Below are 18,713 nucleotides of genomic sequence, written 5' to 3'. Positions count from 1 at the left end.
ATACCCTCTCATTCCCTTTACATATTTTCTTTCTCTGATTGTAATTTAAGAAACATAATAATGAAATGATCCATCAGTATACCCAATTTCCTTGCCTCATCGAATCCCTTGATACATCATAGAAAAACAGTCCACTATCAGGGGCGGATCTAGCTTTTTGCTAAGGGGGGGGTTTTACCAAAATAATGACGATGCGGAGCATCGTCCTCGAGCCGCGAAGCGGCGAGCCGATTTTTTTGGGGGGTGTTTATTTGAACCCCGTAAGTGATGTTTTCCTGGCATCTATTAACACAATGGAGACCATAAAAAAGCAGTGCATGATAACGTCTTTTTAAATCAAGTAACAGTTTAATACACAGAGTTATCATGTGTTTGGTTAAGTTACCAGATGAGTTGAATATCTTCTCACAATATTTGCACTTGAAAGGGTTTCTCTCCAGCGTGCGTTCTTTTTTCTTTCTTTTTTTCTTTTTTTTTCCTTTTTTTTTCCTTTTTTTTTTTTTTGGCCGCCCAAGGGGGGGGGGGTTTAAACCCCCTAAACCCCCCCGTAGATCCGCGCCTGACTATTTAAATTCATTTCGAAAATACCTACCAGGAAAATCACTTTCCTCTGATATGCACCCACCCCTTCGAGACTAGCTCTGCTCACAGTTATGTCAAATATCTATGATGATAATAACGCCCATTCATAACTACGCCCACGAGGGTTTGACCACATAGCCTGTTGCTATGACAACCACATCAGTTCTACGTGACCTAAAGCGACCTCTATCTGAATGATCTATCCCTACCTTTTCGTTTCTCATGTCGTCTTCCGTTTTTTTCTCGCGTCAGGAAGAGAAACAGGTGCAAGTGAACAGATATATCATGTATATCGTCCTTTGAGTTATGGTTCTCCCCGGCTATCCATTCAAATCCTAAGACTAGTATGTTCTCTGCATGAAAATAAATCGAGTATAGGCCTACGTATTGTGTTGTGTATTAAAGCATTTCATATGTTATTGTTTTCTTTCTGGGTAGTCCAAAAGTAGTGTCTCATCAGGGAGATGGGAGTTTAGTTTCTCTGAGAAAACTTTACTCGATTATTCAAGTTTATAAAAACTGTAAGGAGCTGAAGCATGCTTCTCCTAAATCGGCTTTGTCTTTGATAGAGTCGAGGACCTATATAATCCCAACTTCCTGCCTCGAGTTTATGTAAACGGGTTGCAGGAGTCAATGAATTTTATTATATTGTATTTAGAACAAATAATCCTATATTATATAATGACTACGACACCTCAGTCCACTGGGGATTAACGAGTAACGTAAACGTGTTCAGTAATGAGCTTTGTATACAATCGAACAGGAAATAGGGAGATGGTTAAAATAATCTGAGACCATTAATATGTCTGAAGAACGATTTTGTGTGCTTGAAAAAATCTTTATATTTCTTGCTTTATATATTTTTTTTGTATAAATCGGATACAAAGTCATTCAAAGAATATTCATAGCTTTTGTATGCACACTAATTATTGTGCCACTGTGAAAGGCACTTTTTTCTCTGTCCTTCACCATAACTCTCACGCTTGATTATTCTTGATATATTTATCTTCCCTCTCTTCTCAAATAGCAAGGCTGTTATTACGATCGAACTAAATGTATACAAAATAAGTATTCATTCATAAATTCAGCGCGTAAAGTGTCGGGTGACCTTGCTCTCCTTCCAATGACATTCCTTTTGTTGCTCTCTCTCATATTGTGCTATTCTTGACTCATGGAAATGTTTGGCTAAGCGGTGACGTCACAATAAGACGATTTATTGGTCGCCCAATTCCAAGGAAGGTGATAAGGTCTGTTTACATTCGAATGGTACAGCCTATATAGAGGCTGTGACTGTGAACATGCAATGTCGCTGCGACCAAACAACCTTAAACCAGGAAGCTGTAATGTCAGTACCATTGAGGAAATGAAAGAGGGGAGGGGGATACCCCCTCCTCCAACGTATCTGTTAAATTTGCCCTATAGATTTGGCCTAGAGAATTTTTTGTATTTTGTTTTATATAGCGCGTTGAGTAAGTTATAACTGCGCTTTATAAGTATTTAATATTATTAATCATAATCGTTCTATTTCTTTTAATGTTATATCTTACTCATTTACTTATGCATTATAAATAGTGCTTTTACGTGATTTTCATCTTTTGCGCTCTAGTGCGCCTTGAGAAATTGATTTCACGTGGATTTGTTATTGAAAAGAAATTTAGAGAGATAGAATGATGGAACGAATACAAGTTATCGGAAAAAAGGAAGAAAGGAGGAAAGGTATATACATGTATGAAGAAAGTAGGGAAGACAAAAAAGGAAGGAAGGAATTTGGAAAGAAAGAAAGGAAGAGGCAAAAACACCACTAAATAGAAGGAATGCCATTTTCACGTCTCTTCAAGCTATAAGGCGATGAAGTATTCAAGATAATCATTGCCTTATTTTCGCCTAGATTTACAAAAGTAGTGTTGTTGCTAATTATTTTTACTAGGCGACAAGGACTTTATTCTTGTAAAAAGAAAGCTTGTAATGTAATAATTCTTGAGTTTATCTATTATCAGCATTGAAAAGCAGCTTAGGTGAGGCGTAATCACATTAAAGTACATTTACATTAAACAAATTAAATAATCAAATACTGCTTTTCTTAATACTCGTCCAAAATCCTCGAAAGATTTTCTTCTTGCTAAGACTCTATAGAGACATAAAGACGACAGAATGATTTTGCGTGTTTTTGCTTTGTTTCCATGGAATGTTTAAGAGATTAATCCACACATAAAAAGTATAATCTTCTTAAGGAAATCCGATTTTTAGGATTAAAATGGTGTATTCTAGTTATCAAGAAGGAAACCATCTATTCTTGGTTTCTCAAGAATGTAAAGCATGTCTCATTCTCTTTTACTAACTACAGGAATGTGAAGAATGCATTTCACCTAATCAGACATACGTCACAATGGAGGTCTAGACCTGTGGACTCAAATAGCTTCGTATTCTGTTAAATAAATATGATTACACCCGGACGCGAACGAGGTTCAATAATTGTATGAACACTGAAATATAGTTTCTATTCTGAATTTGTATAAATATTTAGAAGAGAAGAGAGGAAGAGAGAGAGAGAGAGAGAGAAGGGGGAGGGGGACAATAGAGATAATGGTAAGAGAAAAAGAAAAGAAAAGGAGAAAGGGGAGAGGTACAAATATGTTATGGATTCGAGAGAGATTGAGAGAAAAGTGAGAAAAAAAAGCTATGCAGCGGAATGAGAAGGAGAGAGAGAGAGAGAGAGAGAGAGAGAGGGGGAGAGAGAGAGAGAGAGTTTTGATTGGGGGGGGGGGGGGGTAGCAATTAACCTGTCGTGATATTTGAGACATCATGCTGGTATTTGTATGAACCAAGCATGAGTCATAATTTGTGTTTCAATCATAAAGAAACACCCCAACATCGGTTCTTTTGTGCATTCGAGCATATAGTCTGCACGCACAGACCCTATTTTCACATTTTTCATAATATTAAAAAAACTGAAATCCTTGATTTCAGCCTAACTTTGTAGATTTTCTGACTGTGCCTAATCAGGAGCGACTACAGTACAGGACATGCGGAGTGTATAGTTTACATAGTCTAATGTTCCAGACCCTTCTGATACGTGTTCCCGCTAAAAAGGGTTTGTGTCTGCAAAGTAGATCGAGCGTGCGCAGCTTGACTTAACGTCATCTCAAAGTACAGCACATTTTATCACAATAAGTTCATTTCATAACCACAATTATCCAGTGGAAAGAGTGAATATAATTATTCTCGGTCTCTGATTTGTCACCTGATAGACCCCCATCAATTTATGTAGCCCCTCATAATTTAAAGAACAAAGCTCACCCCTCCATTCACAAGCATTATATAGAGAAGTATAGTGATGATGAATCACTCTAAATTACAGGGATTTAAATTTAAATCTATAGGATTTATTTTTAAATCTTTCATGTACTGTAGGTAGGGACCAATCGATGTGGATTTAAAATTAATCTTCGCTAGGATTAAAAAGTTTTAATCTGTAAATGATTAAAAAATAAGTTCAAAAGATTTATATTATAAATCTTTCTAGATTAAAATTAACCCTGATAAAGATTTAAAAGCAATCCTTTTTGGGACTTCTTTTTTTTATATTTGAAACTCGGATTAAGAACCAGTTTAGCAATCTTTTAAGATTAAAAATCAATCTTTATGGATTTAATTTCATTCAAATCCGGCTTAAGATTTAAATTTTAAATCCCTGTAATTTAGAGTGGGGATAGTTTGGCAATGCCAATGGCATGCTGGTGGGGTTTTTCTTCTGACTCAGAGTGCGTAAAAGGGCGTTTTCTAAAAGAATGGGAAAAAAGACAATCAGAAACATTTTCTCCAACGTCAAATTATTCATATTTTTTATTAAACAAGGAGAGATTGTTAGGAGTCATTCTGATTCATTCTCAGTCGGTGTTCTTCTCTGTATACAAAATTAATCATCATATTTTTTTTTAAAGTTTCAAAAACGCCCCTGGATATAGAGACGTAGCATTGATATCAAATGATGATACGCGGGTATTATAGTGAGTATACAATCGATAGTGAAAACACAAGTATATAATTAAAAACAGGCCATCTTCTTCTTCTTCTTGATTTCCTCCAGGCTTGGTGAACTGCGGAGTTGTGTCCTTCGCCCAGGATCCTTCGCAGAGTGAGTCAATAGAGAATAGGTAGACAATTATAATAGGGGTACCAGTGGCGTAATGAGCAAAACGGTTTTTTTTTTATGGGGGGGGGGGGGGAGGGAGAGAACTAAAATCCGCATCACCACCACTCTTACATGTTACATGAATGCCCCGAGGAACGTTTTTTCAAAATGGGGGGGGGGGGGGGGGGGACTTAAGTGGGGTCCAGGGGGCAAAGCCCTGGCGGGGGGCAAAGCCTTGGCGGGGGTCAAGGGGCGAAGCCCCCGGAAACCCAGGGGTTTTAGGCTTTTTAATTACGGTCAGATGAGCATATTTTGATACCTTATTTGTGACACTGGCAGGTCACGCACGTATTGGCGTGAGGTCCAGGGGGCTGAGCCCCATGAAGCTCAGGGGTTTTAGACATTTAATTACGTTCACATGGGCATTCAGGGGCCCGCCTTAGGGTCCCTGGTGGAGTCCAGGGGGCATACCCCCGGAAGCCCCAGAAGTTCAGGGGTTTTAGGCAATAAATTACGGTTAGGGAATCATATTTTGATACCTCATTTTGTGACAATGGCAGATCGCTATTCTTTCTTTCTTACTATTGTAAAAAAAAAGTGAGGGAGGCGAGGGGGGGGGGGGGTCGACCCCCGAGCCCTGCAGTTTCGCGGGCCCTGACATGTAGGGTTTTAAAAAGTAAATAAGCATATATTTTGCCCGACTGAAAATTTTGGAATTTGTAGTTTTCCAACAAACGCATAAAAAAGTAATATTTAAGAAAAAATGAAAATAAATCCCGGAAAATCATGGAGTTTCAGCAACATGTGTAAATACCTCTTTAATAACGTTTGATTTTTTTTTGGGGGGGGGGGCAACTGCCCCCAAGCCCCCCATCAGTAGCCAATGAGGGGAACATAAATCAGGATCACAAGATTTGCTATGATGACATCTTAGGAGGAGCTTCTTTGTTTACAGAAGATGGTTTCAATTAAGTGCATTTCTAGGATAAATTTTAAGGATGCGGCATGGTAATCCAGGGTCAGTGGGCAGTAATGGGTCGTCATGTGCTGTGATGACATCTTAGGAGCTGCTTTGTTTACAGAAGATGATCGACTCTATAAAGGAACATGAGATTTGTGGTGACGTCAGCCACGAGATGGGGAGGAACAGAGTTGGTGTTGGTGTTGAGTGCAACTTAGGCTTTTGATGAAGTTTTCCCTTTGGTCATTGTAAAATGACAAATAACTGAAAAATTAACGAGGGGAATGAATGATGCATATCCAGAAAGATGAATCTACAAGGACAAAATAAAACTGATAAGCAATTTCATAAGGAATGCAAAAAGTAAAGAAATCCAGTTAATGGGATATTAATTTGTTTTCCGCCCTTTATAAAGACAAAAAATTATTTACTTTTATAATTAATTATTTGCTAGATGTAGCCTAAGTAGGCCTATCATATTTGTAAATGAACTACATGTACATATGCTTAAATAGACCATGACTCAAAATCTAACTAAATTGTGTAAAACTTCAAGGAAAAACATCAAGTCTAAATAGTTTTAAAAAGCAATAATAGTTATGATTAGCTTATTAAGTCATATGTTTTCTAATTTCACGTAAAAAATAAAAATACAGCAAGTTAGAACTACATGTAGAAGATTTTCCTTTTTTTAAAACAAATATAGAACAGATTATATTTTAACAGTATAACAGTGTCGTTCAAACAATATTATTTATACATTTATAGACTGCTCTTTGGAGTGCACCGCACTCTTTCTTTTTCTTCTTTTCTTTCTTTCGTTCCTTGATGGACTTTAAGAGTAATTAATTTCTAGATTTACTGCTCCTTTCTGTCGATTTCTGTCTATCATGACTTTAATGTAGAATATTTTTCATGTTGACAAATGAAAAAAAAAAAAAATTGTTATCACTTTTAAATATCTTCCGACTGTCGTATCGAATGAAAAAGTTCAATCAGAAAATATAGTTGAAGAATCTGAAATCGCACTTTTGTTGGAGTGCGGGCATTTCGAATCGGGAATTTTGATGGAGGATTTTTATTAAATTGTTTGATTCAATGAGTTAATTTGCTGAAGATAATGAGCACCTTTGGGGGGTTGATGGTGGAGTATCCACAGATTGCCATTGATCGATTTCAAGGGGATGCTGTGCTTAGGGCAAGGGGTTATTTTCTATCTCATTGTCATACTGGTAAGTGTAAACCCTTAATTGTTGTCCCATGCGTTGTATTTTGTGTTGGTTAAATTATGGTTTAATCCAATTCGAGAAGTAGACTAGTATCTGACTAGTTTAAAGGTAATAATCAAGTTTTGGTATGGGGTCATGAATTCCAAATGAACATATTGGAAGAATATGCGATTTTACAATATTTAATGATAGTTGTCACGGTTGAAATCGAGACAATTATTTTTTACTGGAAGAAGAAGAAGTAAATTTTTGGCACTAGACCACTCCAGCAAAGCATGACTCTGATATCGACGGTTGTTCCGCAGAGATTGCATCTGGGGCCCTTTCCTAGAAACCGTCATAAGTCTAACTTCTTGACTATCCCATTGAAACGTGTGTTATAGAATTAACACGCGTTTCAATGGGATAGTCATGAAGTTAGACTTATGACGGTTTCTAGGAACGGGCCCCTGGCTCCTCTGCCCGCCTCTAGGGTAGCGCGCCCAGTATTTTTGTCCATTCCCAGCATTCGGTCAGACAGCCATTTCAACAGCTGTAACAATTTAAAAAATAATTAATGAGCCGCGAAACTTGCACAAATCAGGCAGCTAAACAACTTTTCTTAACTCTCAAAATTAAATCAGATATAGACTAGGGCCCTGGAAAGATCTCCAACTTAGCTCGAAATTGGTCAGTGTCGCACCACTTTCTGCACTTCCGCGTTCTGTTAGCACATGCGCTAACATGCATAGCCATATGTAGAAGTCTATTGCGAAACAACTTTGTGTGCTGTCGCAATGAATTTAGTATGTGTGTGAAGAGGAGCTCTTCCTTGTTCGCTCCATCACAGCGAATTTGCAAATGTCGCACTTGCCGATGTGCAAGAGGTATTTATACGATACCCTTGCCATGCGGTAACGCTCGTCCAGTATTCGGTCAACGCATTGACAATCGGTGCTTTATCGCGCAATTGTGTGAAAATAGCGCGCAAATACGCTTCGCTCCTTGGCAACGGAGATTAAACGCACAAATCGCGTGACCGAATTCCGTCTTCTTTCGGAAATATTTTTCTTATTATCATTCTTTATTTTAAGTGACTATAAATTAGTATAAAATCCTGTTAGAGGAATATTTTTTCGTTCTTTTGATGGGTAGATTGCAAAATAAAAGAGGTAAGAACTCAAAATATCAGTGATTTCCCTTTAAGTGACCGAATACTGGGCACTCTATGTCTACCCTATATATAGACTGAAGTACAGCCTATGGGAATGAGTGGAACAAATGGTTCGGTTCGGCCGGACGGCGATGAATGAGATATGCAACGAGATTTTCACTCTTTACATCCTCATAAGTGCAGTTTGGCTGCAATATTACAATAATTATATTAAAAAATAAAAAATAACACAGAAATATATATTTTGACTTCCGATATCTTGCTCATTTAGATCCTAAATTAATGATTAATCCGAGAAAGTCTGGTAGTCGACATGATTCGTTGTCATCCATCTTGGTTTTACTCCAGTCTCCTATGTGTGTCGGCGTGGAGATACCCTACTAAAACATACCGAAAATCAACTAAATTTTCACCAATTGTTCAAAAAATGGTCATGATTTAAAACTCATTATGATTCATACCTGTTTCGTGTCAATTTTCTTATCTTTTTTTGACTTTTAATATACACTTTCTCATGGGATTCACAGCAAACTGCTGCACAATACAATTGCATACCGTACACTCGTACAGACGGTGGGGTGCGGGGGCGCACGTCATGCGGCGCGTGTGTTAAGTTAGCGACCGTAATGATGAATTACTTAGATTACAGTCGCTAACTTAACATACGCATGTTTCTTGTCTTAAACATAACAATAATGATAATCTGTGATACAATTTTAATTGAGCTTTTATACCTCCTTTCTTCCATATTCTCCCCCACAGATCACATGGTCGGTCTCAGCAGCAAAAAGTTTGCCGATAGACTTAAATGCAAGTAAGTCTGAAGTATCGATACAGCCATTGAACATTGTATGTAGCAGTATTTCTCCTTTAGATCCAGTCTACCATCCCAAAATCACACCATTCAACCTTCAATAATCATCAAACAGAGAAAGGCCAAAGATAATGTCAAAGGGAACAATCTAAAAACATAAGCTATATACAGCTAGAATGAGTGAAATCAACTCAAAGAAATATGTAATTCTTAAAGCTTAATCATTGAGGAGTTTGATGAAAGGTTAGATATTAGCCTATCCAAGTCAGACTCGCATTCCGTGTCTGCCCTTTCTAAACGTGGTTACATAGAAAATAATGTGCACAGAACTACATTGTAAGTCCATTTGTTATGCTTTCATTTAGTTTCTTGATACTCTTACTGTTAATCCATGGGATGAAGGTTACAGCTAGCATACATGTAGGTTATTCTTACTAGCTGTACTCACATACATTTCTACTGTTTGACGGATTGGCCCCCTTTGATGCCCGGCATGGAGAAACAAGAAATAAATATGTGCAGAGAGAAACTTGATTATGTACAGATATTCAATTTATTCAACTACCCGAGGGGATATGTCATTGCAACCACTTGCTTTAGATGGATTGAACAAAGCACATACTCACACACAATACACTGCACTTTAAAGCATATTAGCGAGAGAGAGAGAGAGAGAGAGAGAGAGAGAGAGAGAGAGAAAGAGAGGAGGAGACACAGATATAGGTAGAGTACACACAAATTGACTCCCAAGAACTAGTTTATTTTTGTAAAACAGTGGATAAATATTAGCGTTTTTGAAATCTGCTCTATAAAATATGTGTTCAAAATTGTAAAACTCTTTGAGTTCAGTTTATGGTGAAAATTGATACTAAAAGTCAACCAAGACAGTTTTAGGACTAAACATAAAACAAAATACCTGTCTTTGTGATGCAACTGCATTTAATCTCCTCTTATTTGTGTGAACAGTCCCCACATTAGACTGTATTGCTCTGAGGTGACCTATGAGTTCCTACTGACAGACGACAAGTATAAGCACCTGCAGGCCAGTCTGTCCTCACTGCCCATTGAACAGACCAGCACAGTTGCACTAGTGAATGAGTTCAATGGCCAGGTATGTGGAGATGTCATGTTATAGTCTTCTTAAAGCTCATACAGAGGTAAAGTGGTAAGCTGCAGCATTTTTTTTCTCACCATGTGTAAATGAATAGAAAGCAATCGCGCAACAGAGGCCCTAACTGTATGCACTGACCTCTGTGCTATAAGATACAGAAATGTGAAGTGTATTACACTTATGTCATGACAAACGATTTGGTTTACCATGTCATATCTGAGCAAGGCTTCATAGGAATTAAGTTACCTGACTTTCTATCAGTCCTTTACCACTTAATAGTGTTTGTTAGTGTGTATTTCAGGCATGGAAATGAATTAAATCGTATGTATATGAATATGAAAAGATGAGTAGGCCTCCCTGAGTCCCTGTAAGTCTTGCAGAACTATTTGATTGAATGATAAATTTACAAAGTATTGTTGTAACATGAAATTAAATCAAGTTCTAATGTTTCTATTCTCTGATTTGTTACAGGAAGAAAAGCTATTGGTCACTCTGCTGCCAGCAGGCCACTGCCCTGGTTCTGTCATGTAAGTCTGTGTACTTCAAGGTTTCATTATGATATCTCAGGGAAAAATTACTTACCCCAAATCATAGTCAACACCCAGACCATTGTATTTCATTTGTATACTAGTAATTTCTGCCAGATAATGAGTCTTATCCTAGATTTTTTGAGATGCTCTTTCATCTGCCCAACTACACTAAACAGTAGTGCATCTCATATCTGTATCTCTTCATCTACCCAGGTTTTTGTTTGAAGGTGATCAAGGCACTGTCCTGTACACTGGAGACTTCAGATTGGCCAAGGGTGAAGCAGCAAGGATGGAACCTCTGCATTCTGGATCTAGGTTTGTAAATCAAATCACCTGATTGAAAGTCATACGTAACGATGGACGATTGAACATGTTATCAATAAATAAGAAAAATATTTGGTACCCCTTATGTTAAAAAATTTGAATGAGAAATTAATAGATGATAAAGTAGAAGATTATTTAATATATGAGAAACACAATTAATGGTCTTAGCTTTATATGCACCAGATCATAAGTGAACTTTTAGCGCTAACTTTCATAGATGAAATAGTCAAAATTGCCCCTTTTCCAGGCATTTCTGTAAAAATATAATGCAGTCTGTACTTTATTAAGATAAAAGTCTACACTTTTAATCATTGTTGAACAGCAGCTGATTAAAGAAAAAAGTACCGGTATGTCACACAATTTCTCAGTTTATCTTTATATTGCACAGAAAATGCTTGCAGGAAATTTACACAAACTGGTGTGCAATTTACACATAAGATGGTGTCACACAGAGGCCAAAAATCCGGATTTTAGTTATCCTCTTAATTGGCTGTCCGTTATCAATTATCCCTTAAAAAAAACCTTCAAAAATCCCTTCAAAAATCCTCAAACGAAGCAAGATAATTCTCCCTTGAAAGGATTTTTCAAGAGATTTTTTAAAGGATATTTCTGTCAGACACCAATGTTGAAATAATCCCCTTTAAGGTCAGTGTAAGGTCAACGCGCTATCAATGACCTGCGCACAATTGTATTAGCGCGCATTTAATGAGACGTGTTACTTTGTGATGTCACAATGCTTATCTACCTAAACGGCGCATGCGCAATGGCCCATCAAAAATCCAGATTTTAGTTATCCGGATTATTCGTAGCCTGTCTGTCACCAGTCTGTCACTGACGTAAATGAAAAAACTAGATTTCTAATATCTGGTTTATTCAAGAAGGGTCGGGATTTTTCTGTGTGCCTAGAGAGGAACATAACAATGGCAAGCTTGTAAATTGACGGTTTGTAAATTACATTGGAAGGGAAATCTACAAGAGATCAACAGCAAGTAATTTCTTGATCAAAATTTTGAAGACAGGAGGAATGTGTAATCAATGAACATAATAAAGCTTGTAGAAACAAAGCCTTTCCGGGATGTGGGAGCTCGTCAAGGGATTTCTAGTCTGACAATAGGCCCATTTACACATCCTAAAGACCATTTTGAAAAATTGTCAACTTTTTGGACTAACATTTACACTACGGGAAAAACCCATAAAAAACTGTTGATGTTCGCTCATCCTTTTTTTGGAGGGGGAGGGGGAGGGGGGAGTAATGCGCATGCGCGACTCGTAGGTGCCCTGCATGCATTAGCTAGAACAGTTGTGTGACAACAAAAATGGTGTCTTACCAAAGTTTGCTTTTACACTTCAAAAAATCAGTATAAATTCGGTGGGCATTTAACAAAATAAGAACACTCCGGAGGTGTTTTTCTCTATTTCTATTTTACAGTTTAATAGCAACTAATGGTGAAACATCAGAATGTGAGAAAACCAAGGAATTTTTTTTGTTGCAGTCTAAATGCAGCTAATGACTTAAAATGCCTACAATGTGGAGATAATGAGTTGCTTATTCATGAGTGTAATAATATCTGGTACCACCTTTTCACCAGTCAGAGATTACCGGTAACTTTTTTAATTGTTATAATTAGGTCCAGTGTCAAACAGATTAATTTTCTTGAAAACTGTAGGACTAAGTTTCACCTGCATTTATCTAGCTGACCCTTTATACCTCACTAGCATCTCATATTGTGTTCTCTTTATCTTTATATTTTTCTGTAGGGTGAAAGATATAATCAGTGTATATCTTGACACCACTTTCTGTGTCCCTGAAGCCATGTATATCCCAAGCCGGGTAAGTTAATTCTCCACTTGGTCAGGTAATTAGAGTAATACCAATCCTCTTTCTGTAGCCTGTACATTACTTAAATTTGATGTGTGAAACATTCAGTTACACCATTTTATAATCTATTCATAGAAATGTAATACATGTCTATTAGTATTGTTATTATAGGTTTTCCCGGCCAATTTCGTAAAAGCAGCAATCAATATTATTAACATGCATTTATGTTCGAGCAAATTTTCTCAACTCATTCCTTCCCTGTTTCGTTTAGAGTCACCAAATTTTCTCAACATGCACATTCAAATTAAAGCTCGGTTCAGTCAATTTGGAAATGCGTAAGGGTCATTCAATTTCGCCAATGTTGAGTGGCAGGTGAATTATTTGGCGAATTGCGGTTTCATTTTCGTCTATGGGCAACCTCTTTCGCAATCGGGTCATTCAAATTAAAACTAGACCTCATAATCATAGTATGAGGCTCGATGTTCATTCGGATATTCAGTATTTCATGTTCATTTATTTATTCTTTTTCTCTATGATCTTTTCTGACATGATTTCACATTATACAATCTTCTTATAATTTGTCTGATATATTTATATTGCATTTTATGTTTTTTCTTTCTTTCAACATTCTTTATTTTTGTTGAATCATCTCTTTATTCATATCTTCGTATTTTTAATTATAAATACCTTAGGGGTTATTTTTTTTAATGGTTTGTTTTGATCAATCTTGATTGAGGAGGTGATCTTTCTTTCTTTTCACCTAACATCTTTTTCTTTATTCATCATTGTATTTCGTTTCCATCATGTCCATGTCTATTAAACCTGAACTCTACCTCTGTCCAAGATCTGTTTATATACAGTGCGTCCCAGAAAAAACGAAACCGAGAAGTATCGATGTTCTATCATAACTTACTCACAACTATGATTAATGAATGATACATATTTGGAAAGCTTAGAGTCTCCTCTTTCATTTGATGCAACTCATTTGATGCATATTTCACGCATGAGTGATTAAAAGCAATTTGAAGGAAGGAAACCAAAAAGACATTTGGCGGGCGGTATCTGAATTTCGAAGAAAAATGCACATTTCTAGAAAGTTGAGTTTCTGCCCTTTCATATGACACCTCAATCAGGAAAAATGAGCGAGGAATGACAAAGTTCTGTTTGTTTAAAGTAGTGCTTGCATTTCCATAATTTTATTAAACGAATTCGTTTTCACTGGCTGCCCGCCGTATCAATAAACGAAATTAACAAAAGACTTAACTCCGTTTCGTTGACAATCGGCCGTAGACGAGAGTCTTCATGCATGGCTGATTGTCAACGAAACGGAGTTAAGTCTTTTGTCAAATCTGTTTTTTTGCTACGGCAGGCAGGCATCATCTGAGTAGCATCAACTGAAAGAGGAGACTCTAAGCTTTCCAAATATGTATCATTCATTAATTATGGCTGTGATTAAGTTATGATAAAACATCGATACTTCTCGGTTTCATTTTTTCTGGGACGCACTGTATAGTTTGTGCTTAAAAAGAAGAGAAGTCACAATTGTGCACCTTCTCTGGGGACAGTTATCTGTGTAATGACAGAACGAATACGCAGGTCATTCTTCCAAGTAAACTTTGCATAAAATTATTCAAACAGAAATATATTAAGTGACAAATTAACATCAAATGAAAAGCAATGCACAAATGTCACATATATATGCCTAATCACGAAATTGAATGCACGAAGACATACCACCGTTTGCTGGCCCGAAATTGAATGCTCTTTGCACGCTTTTCTAAATTGAATGCTCGTTTTGCACGTCTCTGTGACAAGAGTATGAAATCGCATGCTACTAAATCAAATTGAATGACGCAATTAGCTTTTTGAATGTTGATCTACATAGTCATTCAATTTCGCACAAACTTGAATGAACGTAACATTAATTTGGATGCTAAGTTTACAAAGGTGGGCGGGAAAACCTATATTATAATCGTTATTTTATTATCTTCGTTTGTATTCCTTGTATTTCCATTTTAGGGAGAATCAAAGGATGCTCTTTTGGATCTAGTTGATAGGTAGGTCTAGACAATATTTTTGTGAATATCCTTGAGTTCTTAAGAAAATTGGACATTCCATTGATCATACAAAATTTGAAAATGTTGATTTTTATTTAGAAAATTAAAAACTATGTCTTATAAAGAATGTTTACTTAATAATGAGAAATACAGTGAAAGTCAAATGGCTAGTATTGTGGTACACTTCCAATAATCCTACCAGTGCCACTCAGACATCCCCCCATCTGTGGCAATGGTTCAAGCACTTAGAATCTAGTGCTATCCAGCTGAATTGAAATGATGTTATATATGAACTCTCTCTGACTGCATGAGGTCCATAATGTTCATGCATTTATGAAGAGTATTATTGAAATCGGCAGGTATTCTAAACCAGTCAAAGGAAATGCTCAATCAGCTGCTAGTCAATGGTCAGTCCTGTGGCTGGTTTTGCATCATTGTGAATAATAATAATAATAGGCATTTCTATAGCACCGTCTATCTTTTTAGAAATTCTATTCCGAGGCGCATTCATTATTACCCCGGCTTTAGCCTAGCTGCCGTTACAGCACTCCAGCATTTCGAGGAATAAATTCCTACCAGGTACCCATTTACCTCACCTGGGTCGATTGTGGCAAATGAAGATTAATGCCTTGCCAAAGGACATTAGTGCCGTGTCGGGGATCGAACCACGACCTTTGAATTTCAATTCAAGTGCTTAAACCACTCGACTACGCCACCCCAAAGGTGTTCAGCCATTTTCTTTAACTACAAGGCTCACAATAATATATTCAGCAGTCTTATTATCACTATAGATATGATCATTCAGGATCTCAAGATCAATTCAGGAATACTTTACACCGAAATCAAGTAATAGGCAGGTTGACATAAGGTTGTGTGTACTGGCTGTAAATGTTTGTATGCTATGAAGGATACTCCGGTCTTTGGGTTCGTGCATACAAATTTAAGCAAATTTGTCCCTAGAGCACACTAAATGGTAATGGTATATTCATAATAGTTCAAAACGCCATAAGGTTGTGTAGAAAAGTGTTTCATCTATCTCTTGTTTTCTTTAATAAATCCAAACATTCTAGCCATATAAGTAAGAGTGCTGGTCATATGGTGAAGCTGAACTGCAAGGCCAAGTATGGCTATGAGTACCTCTTTGTGGAGCTCAGCAAGACTTTCAATCAAAAGGTATAATTTTCTTTCTTATCTTTCGTTCAAGTTCTAAGTAACATGAATGATTTGACATGAATACAACAAGATGGTTCTCTCAAAGCCAGATGGATTTGCTTTTTATTTTGTCTTGTCTAAAGTCATTTTTCAGCAAATCATTCCCATCTTCCTACAGATTAATTTGCAATAACGCTCTCAACATTTGCCCCATTCCAAATAAAAAAAAGAAAAGAAAAAGAATTCATGCCAAGAATTCCTTGCCTGATTACAGAAAAAAAATTATACTATTGTGCTTCGAAGGAAATAGTATGATATTTCAAATTGCTACAGTCTTGAAAATATGTTACCTTTACATCATTCATCTTAAGTGTTTTTATATCATCCATCATTTGATTTGATTTATAGATTCATGTGTGTGATACATTGATGAAACAGTACAACAGAGTCCCAGACCTGTGCTATCACTTGACAACAGAGGGCAGTCTAACCCAGATCCATGCTTGCAGATATGGGGTAAGTTCACCGGCATGAACCATACATACATCATCTACACTTTGAACAATACTGCAGATAACAGGAAGTTAATGGAAGTTGATATAGAATTGTGTAATCTTTTGAAGGCAAAGTGATATGAAATACATGTAATGTGTGTACTGGGAATCTTAGGTTGGTACAATGCAGCTACTCAATATGAGTGCTTATTCATGAAATAATTAAAGAACATGTTATGATTTCAGTTGACTCAGTATCAAGCTTCCCCATTGTAAGGTATGTGTAGTGTTTCCATTGCTGATGATGATCAATGGCCCATATTCTACTCAAATTCAGACCCAACGCTAGGCTTCAGCTATTAGTCAAAACTGGGTTTAAAAAAGAAAGTCTGTCTTAGGTCTAGGTTTTCCTTTATTAAACGTGATCTTAGCCCCTGAGTCAGTTTTAAGTGAGTTAGTAGAGTCCAGACCAATGTCTCTATTGAGAGTCCTTTTCTTTGCACTCTTCTTCCTATGTCTCCTAGCCATGTTCCCTCAAGAATGCAACAAACATTCTTTCAATCACGCCAAGCACTATGTGGTTTACGGGTAATGCCAGGCCAGAGGATGTCATTAGGTAAGATTGCCATTCTATCTTCATTTCGGCAAATATACAAATATTACTTCTACTAAAGAGAAAATGTTTGCATTAGCGTAATAGCCTGGAGGGCGGTCTCTATCACCCAAATTATAATAATACACAAATACAACAGTAGAATCAGTGCCCTGAAGTAGAAAAGGTTAGATGTGATAGAAAGATTGGTTCTGAAGTTCAGCATAAATCGCTGGTATCCAATACCTTTTTTTCACATAAAATTCAGGCAAGGTTTTTATAGATACATGTGTAATTAATTATAGTTATATTTAAGAGTGATATGGAACCCTTAGCCTATGTCATCATTGGCTCCTTGAGTATGGCCTGTTCTAATCAGTTTATCTAGATAAAATCTTGAGGCCTGTTAAAAGAAACTGTCACAAGTCCTAAGTTTTTCAGGATAATTCTATCAAATGCATGTCAAAAATGTCTTTTTTAACTTGCATTTAGAATGGATGCCCAGAAATGTTATAGACTTGTTGAAGAATTCAAGTCCCGAAGTGTCATGACTGTCTATTACTCTGCATTAACCCTTTAATCTTAAAAACATTTAAAATTCAACACATTCATGGTCACTTGAGACAAGGCTATATATGTATGGCTACATTACAAAAACATATGTATGAAGTGTAGTCTATGGCCAAGATATTATTTCAGACCCTGCAATATGACTGATGGTTATTGCTGCAGTTCAATTAATTTCAGTAACCTTAGAAGGTATTTAGCTAAGTATTAGAAAATCTGACAATAAATGCTCATTCTCATACTCATACAGGTCATACAGGTCCTTCTGTGTAGAATATTACCATGCAGTGTTTTTTTTTTTTTTTTTTTTTTTTTCTTCTTTTTCCTTACTAGTATTTACTTTTTCTTTTTCATTTTTCCTACAGCGCGTAGAGATGTTAACAAATGTATTATGCGCTTTATAAGAACTGTACTATTATTATTATTATTATTCTTTCTATGCCCTTTTTTTTCTTGACATAGTCAAAATATCCATGGTATATTCTTTTTTTAATGAGAATTCCTTCCCGCTCCAGGTCTCCTTGGTAACCTCTGTTGTGTTTTCCTGTTTTTCCCAACAGAAAGGTTGGTCGTAGATACAGGCTCTGCTTCTCCTTCCACTCTTCATTCAGTGAGGTAAATTTTGAAATCTCCCCCCTCCCCACCTCCTTCCTGAAAATGAGTCAGGTATTATGCCATATCTCAAATTATTGTGATTCATCACTGAGGAGTCATGTACTGTTTTCAATACAAGGTTGCAATACCACTTTATCCGAAACTCACATGCTTCCTGTATTCATGGAATGTTATCATTTGACCCAATTCAGCAACAATGATGTAATAAAAATGATGATATGATAAAAATGTGAACAAATGAAATAAAATAAAAATATTATGACAATTGAATTCTCTGTAGGAAATGATATCATCACTGATTCACTTTTACTTTCCTAAATATGACTCATTTCTGTTTCATCAACTTTCCCAAGTATTTATCATTTATTGCAGATTCAAGGTAAAAATGTGTTTGTCTGTCTTTTCCTGTTATTCTTCAAGTTGAAATAATATCACAAGGGGAATTCCCTGTGCTATGTTTACATGTTGATGAATGAGTAGGCAGCTGCTTTCCCCCAAAAAGTACATGTTCATGTACTTTATTTGGTAATTGGTCCATGATAATTGTTGTAATGCGTGAGTGTTCAAGGTCATGGTTTAAA

At 36.6% G+C, this 18,713-nt stretch overlaps 1 protein-coding gene across 3 annotated transcripts in view; it reads left to right on the top strand.

Annotated features, from left to right (window-relative positions):
• The first annotated feature begins 6,695 nt into the window (after positions 1-6,695).
• Positions 6,696-18,713, top strand: part of LOC576456 (protein artemis) — a 38,672-nt gene continuing 26,654 nt past the window's right edge. For 2 of the 3 annotated variants that reach the window (XM_031000427.1, XM_031000426.1), the window contains exons 1-11: positions 6,696-6,907; positions 8,820-8,871; positions 9,838-9,982; positions 10,454-10,509; positions 10,726-10,827; positions 12,595-12,667; positions 14,675-14,712; positions 15,783-15,885; positions 16,273-16,380; positions 16,883-16,974; positions 18,078-18,132. In XM_031000427.1, the coding sequence (XP_030856287.1) occupies positions 6,796-6,907; positions 8,820-8,871; positions 9,838-9,982; positions 10,454-10,509; positions 10,726-10,827; positions 12,595-12,667; positions 14,675-14,712; positions 15,783-15,885; positions 16,273-16,380; positions 16,883-16,974; positions 18,078-18,132 (936 nt within the window). In that variant the 5' untranslated portion in view covers positions 6,696-6,795. The remainder of the gene's footprint in view (positions 6,908-8,819; positions 8,872-9,837; positions 9,983-10,453; positions 10,510-10,725; positions 10,828-12,594; positions 12,668-14,674; positions 14,713-15,782; positions 15,886-16,272; positions 16,381-16,882; positions 16,975-18,077; positions 18,133-18,713) is intronic. The other variant, XM_031000428.1, reaches the window with a different exon arrangement.

This window comes from Strongylocentrotus purpuratus, unplaced genomic scaffold, assembly GCF_000002235.5.
Source record: "Strongylocentrotus purpuratus isolate Spur 01 unplaced genomic scaffold, Spur_5.0 spur5_scaffold_6, whole genome shotgun sequence".
NCBI lineage: Eukaryota > Metazoa > Echinodermata > Echinoidea > Camarodonta > Strongylocentrotidae > Strongylocentrotus > Strongylocentrotus purpuratus.
Note: the sequence above shows the minus strand (reverse complement) of the source record. Positions and strands in the feature narration are given on the sequence as shown.